General features: G+C 34.3%; 1 protein-coding gene across 4 annotated transcripts; it reads left to right on the top strand.

Moving 5' to 3' along the window:
- The first annotated feature begins 3,047 nt into the window (after nucleotides 1-3,047).
- On the top strand, nucleotides 3,048-5,756 carry LOC111899786 (uncharacterized). Of its 4 annotated transcripts, none has more exons than XM_042901126.2 (10): nucleotides 3,048-3,268; nucleotides 3,626-3,718; nucleotides 3,952-4,061; nucleotides 4,156-4,224; nucleotides 4,322-4,437; nucleotides 4,713-4,767; nucleotides 4,899-5,019; nucleotides 5,198-5,245; nucleotides 5,323-5,417; nucleotides 5,519-5,756. In XM_042901126.2, the coding sequence occupies exons 3-10, from the start codon at nucleotides 3,960-3,962 to the stop codon at nucleotides 5,618-5,620; spliced, it is 708 nt and encodes a 235-aa protein (XP_042757060.2). In that variant the 5' UTR covers nucleotides 3,048-3,268; nucleotides 3,626-3,718; nucleotides 3,952-3,959; the 3' UTR covers nucleotides 5,621-5,756. The 4 variants fall into 4 exon arrangements, with proteins under 4 accessions (XP_042757060.2, XP_023751405.2, XP_023751414.2 ...); XM_023895637.3 differs by having other exon boundaries at nucleotides 3,050-3,268; nucleotides 3,616-3,718; XM_052770402.1 differs by lacking the exon at nucleotides 3,048-3,268 and adding an exon at nucleotides 3,309-3,460 and having other exon boundaries at nucleotides 3,616-3,718.
- The last annotated feature ends 442 nt before the right edge of the window (nucleotides 5,757-6,198 follow it).

Below are 6,198 nucleotides of genomic sequence, written 5' to 3'. Positions count from 1 at the left end.
TAGGATTGATGTTTTGCTATAAACCCATCAGTTACCTTCCAGTAAAAGTGGGTCGAAGGCACCAATGCGACCCACTAGTAGTTGATTATAGTAGAGATAATTGTCTAGTATGCCACTATCTGTTATGCTATAAGTGCTTCAAAAAGCCTTTTTCCTAGATCGCGGGTACACTTCCCACATGTGTATTTGGGAATGAGTGAAATTGGTTGGATTTCATCCCATCTCCCTCTCATCTTGGTATAATATGTTAAAACAAAAGCTTTGTCTTATCTTAGTCATATTAGAGTGTGTTTTAATTTATACTCTCATGGAGTGCTTTCTTTGTTGAATCTCTCTTCGAGATCGCCCCAAATCTCCTTTGTTGTGTTGGCGGGCTTTACAATGTTTTTGAAATCCTTTTCCATGGTTGTCATGCGCCACCTTTTAATGATTGCATCACTTTGTTGTCATGGCTTCAATTCCGATGAGTCAGGTTGAATAATGGATTTGTCGATAAATCTAACACAATTTTTGGCGAATAAGAAAGCCTTTATCTTTCTAGACCAGTAAGAATATTTGTTGTCGATGAGGCTTTCGTCAACACATATTTTTCTTGGATAATCATTGTGATGCATGTAATATGGTGAGTTTGGATCGGAAAATGGGTTGGCATTCGGAGTTTCGTTGCCGTCGAGATCAGTTACTACACTATCAACCATGAAAACTATTACAGATCAATTGACCCGCTCTGGTAGCATATAGAATTTGATGTTTAGGTTTAAACCGGAAGAATTATATTCTAGTAGTTAGAAAATAAAGTTCAACACCAACCTATAAAACCAAGACGAAGAGTCCAGTACCTTTTAGGTACATCTCTATCCCCCATCAAAGTTCATATTATTCATCTCAAAGCATGTAATAGCCTTTGAAAGAAAACCATAAGCAATAGAGGGGATCAAACCCCACCAATCGTCCATAAAAAGGCAGAAAAAGAAGAAGCAACTATTTAGGGTTTACGAGGGAGAAAGAGAGAGATGTCGCATATAGTTGCACGAGAGCGACTCCAGAGAAAGAAGAAGAAGCAAAGGAGTTGTGAAGAAAAAAACTGTTATAGAATATTATGACACTTCATGCTTAAAATTAGTGGTATTCACGTGTAATTAAATCAATGAAATGACCTCAAGCTTTTATGGTGGTGGTTGAGAATGTGTGTGTGTGTGTGTGTGTGAGAGAGAGAGAGAGAGACGACTAAAGAAAAGAAATGATTCAGATGTGAAGCTCTTTATCAACTCCAATTCAGAACATGTGGAGTAGTTGAATCTGGTCGCCATTCTCAAATGTATGCAACCATGTGAGTTAGAGTGAGATCGGAGAGACGTGGACAATTGAAGACGGAGGTATAGTCAACAGTGAAGTATCGATATAATTAGCCATTTTAAAGGGCTAAGATTTAAAGTATACAAGATACAAAGCTATGGTTTTCTTGACGGACTATGGTTAGTAATACTAATAAGAAAAAACATCATAAATGGTCCCTGTGGTTTCCCAAAATTTGAAGTTTAATCTCCGTGGTTTAAAAACATCATAGATGGTCCATATGCTTTCAAAACTTTTGACGATCGGTCCTTATTACTAACTCCGTTAAATTTTGTCCATTAACCGAAGGGCATTTTCGTCATTTCACTACCACAGGGACCATTTATGATGTTTTCTCTTATTCTATAAAAAAAATAAAAAAATATGCAAAGGGTCTCTCTCTCCTATTATATTCGTCACTCCCAACACAAACCTTTTCCCCCACCCACCTGCTCATTCTCTTTTCTCCCTCATCCATTACCATCGGCACCATGTCTCAGCAAGAACACCAACACCACCAATGTACAAAGGAAATCAGCAGACAAGAAGATGAAGACGAGAACCTGAAGTTATACTAAAGAAGAAGTGGATCCTATTCGTTCCAAGATGAGCTTCGATTCTTACGAGACCTTGAACCATCACCACCACCGGCACAAGGAGGAGGTTAGGGTTTCGTATCCCTCTAGAATGTGACGCCACAAATCCTTTGCGTTAACCTTCAGGATTCCACCGATAACCTAATCCAAGAGCAAATCGACAAAAAAGAGATTGATCCTTTACAAAGATTCCCAGGTAATAATCTCAAGATGTTCTTATTCGGGCACGATGTCGTGAAAGGTGCGTTAGGGAGGATTATTGATAACGTAAATGCTTGTGACGGGGTTGTAGTGTTTTTTATGTCGGATTTGCCTGTGGGATTTAGGATTGCTGGGGAGATCGACTCGGGATTGTAGGAAGATGGACCCTAATGGGCTTGTGGTTATTCGTCAGGCTGATACTGGTGGCTTTGGCTTGTTTTTTGAACCAGGAGGGTGACCCAGTGGTCGGCGACCTACTATATCCCCACTACCGCTGTTGGAGCCAGGAATGTGTTGCTTGTTGTCATTGTCGGAATCAGGATTGATTTCGAGGTGAAGGTCAGGGCGATGTTGCAGGTTTTGGAGGGAGAAAGGGGAATTAGAGCTCTAAGTCTAAATTGTTTGACATATTATAGATATAGATCAGAAGGAGGAAACAAAAAGGAGATAAAGAACAAGAAAGAGATGAAGAATAATAAAGTATGATGGTATTCGACGAAATTTATGTTTAAAAAACATAAAGATGGGGTATTTTGAGAGAGAGAGAGAGAGAGCCTTTGCATATTATTTTTTTTTTTTTATAGAATAAGAGAAAACATCATACATGGTCCCTCTGATAGTGAAATTACGAAAATGTCTTGCTGTTAACGGACAAATTTAACGGAGTTAGCAATGAGGACCGATTGTTACAAGGTTTTGAAAGCACAGGGACCATCTATGATGTTTTTAAACCACAGGGATTAAACTTCAGATTTTGAAAAACCACAGGACCATTTATAATGTTTTTTCTACTAATAGTTATAATTATAATTATAATTTATCCCAAAACTAACATACAAATATAAATAATAAATAAAAATAATCTTCATTTGTTACATAAAATTAAATTAAAATAAATTTTAGGAAAAAAAAAAGGCAGCGGAATTTAGCAAACACATGAAAACGCCAGGATGAGAAAACCTTTGCCTTGTAGCTGGTGAGGGTTGTTGGGGTCCCTTCGCCCAAACCCTTGAAGGCATAACTCCCCATCCCCTTCGATCCTCTGTTCCACCGCTTCCCTCTAGATGGCTCCGCCACCCGCACCTTCTCACGCCATCATCCTTCCCATGGAATCCCCGTTTCGTCTTCTTTAAGAGGTATTCGTATACCTGTATATGTTTTTATTCAATCAATCAATAATACATATCTATGTTTTCATTGATTCATATCTTATATGTGTATTGTTTCTATTTATGCCTCCTTAGTTTAATCTATTGTTGATATGGTTTTTGTTTGTTTTCTTGGATTACGATTTTGCATCTTCATGGACTGTATGGTTTATCATTTGGGTATTGTCTCATAATCTCATTATGTCTTTTCCCCTTTACTTCATCATTTCCTTTGTTCAAAAAAGGTCTAATTACCCTCTGATTGCTCTCTGGATCCCGCATTTGTAACTTTATTTCCTTTTTGATTAATATATTTGTTTCTAATTCCAAACCAGGTTGATGAAGATGACTACTATCATTGGAGACTCAAGAAAGGGAATATCTTGAAATTTTCGCATGATTCTATTGCCACAAAATCACAATTAGCTCAATGAATTAGTGAGTCAAAATTTTCTTATTGCTTTGTTGTAATTTAACGTTGAGTTAAATGCATATTTATGTAACAACATTAACCAAATGAGGACAAATTCCTGCATTAAGTGGAAACAAAAGTTTCCATCTTTTTAATATAACTGAGAGTCTGATACTAGATGATCAGACAAGGCGTAAAGGGTAATTTTGTCATATCAAAATTAAAGCTTTCTATTTTCTTTTCCATGTATTGAATTTAGCTGATGTCATGGTTGGATCACGAACTCTGATTGGAGGAATTTTTAGACGCTCAGGCCTCAAGCGCTTTGAAAGTAATAAATATTTGGATTACACTCTCACTCCTATACAGGTAATTCATAAAGTGTTGTTTGGATAAAATTATATTTGAGGACAAATTTGGAAAAAAGTTAGGAGATAACAAATTTTTATGCAACTTGTTTCAGAAGGAGCGTCTTCAAAAGCTTCAAGAAAGATTGAACATACCATTTGATGAAGAAAGCCTTGAACATCAAGTATATTTCAACACTGCTTTAGATTTTTGTTTATAATAATAAATAATCATTACTTTGGAAAATAGTTAACATAAATAATAATTTATGTTATCAACAGAAAGCTCTTATAGATTTGTGGTATTTAGCATATCCAGATGTTAAACTTCAAGGTTTGACCTCAGAGCAATGGAAGGATATGGGGTGGCAAGGAGTCAATCCTTCAACCGACTTTAGGTTCAATTGCACCTTTTTTTTTTAATTATTTGAATTTCTTGATAAATACAAATATCAATTTTGTTCATGATAACATATTAGTTATGAATGTATAAAAAAGATTTCAAATTGTTTGTTGGTATGATTACAAATAGACGGGTAAAAAGGTCATTTACTCAAACATTACATTCGGTCCAAAAAAAAGAAACAGACTATTCTAATTTTCATCACATCTTCTGTTTTTATACAAAATGTTTTTCTGATGGACTTATTTATTTATTTATTTATTTGCATAGGGGTTGCGGTTTTATTTCACTAGAGAATTTACTGTTTTTAGCTAAAAAATTTCCGGTAAAGTTTTCTTATATGCTGCAAATAATGATGTATCAGATTACTTTACTGTTTGTTGTATTTTTTAAGTTTTGTTTTATTTTCTATATATTGATCAATTACTAATTGATATACATATGTTCAAAATAAAGTCTGCTTTTCGTAGGTTATTATTTAAACAATCTGGTGAACGAGCAACATGGGAATACCCTTTTGCAGCTGCAGGCATCAATATATCGTATATGTTGATTCAAATGTTAGATTTATATTCAGGTTTTCAGTAATATTTATTTTATGAGATATTTATTATGTTATGTATTTAACATTAGCTAGGTTTACATCAGTAGTTTTTTTTTTTTTTTTTTTTTTTTTTTTTGGCTTAATCGCTACAGAAAATAGTTGAGTGATAAAGTAACTAATTAATTCATGGATAATAAATTTTGTTTGGCAGTTAAACCTAAATGCCTTCCTGGTGCTAATTTTCTAAGATTATTAGAAGGTAAAACTGCAACATATGAAGTTAAAAAGTAACCTACATTTTTACACATTATTTAACTTTTGATTGAAAATTAACAGATACTGAAGAAGCATTTGATATTTTATACTGTGTAACTTTTGCTTTGATGGATGCTCAATGGCTTGCAATGCGTGCATCATATATGGAATTCAAGGTAATCTCTTTCTTTATTATACAAATATGCACATTATGTATAGATTGAAAATGATTGATTTTTCTTATTTTTTATTTTGTACTAATGTAAATGGGTATCAGGAAATACTACAAATTACTCGAGCACAATTGGAGAGAGAACTATCATTGGAAGACATTTATCGAATACAAGATTTGCCAGCTTACAATATACTTGATAGTTAGGTCATCATCAGTTGCCTTTTCTAGAGATTGGGGAGTATAATACATGCTCTCTATTTTAGACCCTTTTCTCTTTTCTTTTTTTGTTGAGTTGTTTTTTTAGATAAATAAAAAATATATATATTCACAGCTTACAATATGAAGTCTATTAAGTAATTTTTTTTCGTTAAAAGACAATAACGAGCCTAGTCACCATAGTGGATGAATGTCTCATGGACAATGGACAATTTGACAAAACAACAAACAGTTGGTGTGCATTTTATCAACATCAAAAATTTTCACAAAATCATTCAAATTAAGCTCACACAAAACATCTTTTAACAAAAACTGGTATAAATTATCATAAACACCGGTTAAACATGGATAAAAGCACACGAAAAAAGACGATTAGGATGAAAAAAGAGAATCAACTATCTCACCTACTTTTATTTATCTTGGGATTCAGTATGCGATGATGTGGAAAATTACGTTCAGCATCATTACATTAGGGATGCGTGAGTGATTAGCTTTCTTCTTATTTCTTAATCTCATTGGCGTGCGTCAAATGGGAGTCGCAGTTTGGTCACCTGCTATTTCCATTT

Source organism: Lactuca sativa, chromosome 4, assembly GCF_002870075.4.
Source record: "Lactuca sativa cultivar Salinas chromosome 4, Lsat_Salinas_v11, whole genome shotgun sequence".
In the NCBI taxonomy this organism is placed as follows: domain Eukaryota; kingdom Viridiplantae; phylum Streptophyta; class Magnoliopsida; order Asterales; family Asteraceae; genus Lactuca; species Lactuca sativa.
This window is presented reverse-complemented; position numbering and strand designations above follow the sequence as displayed.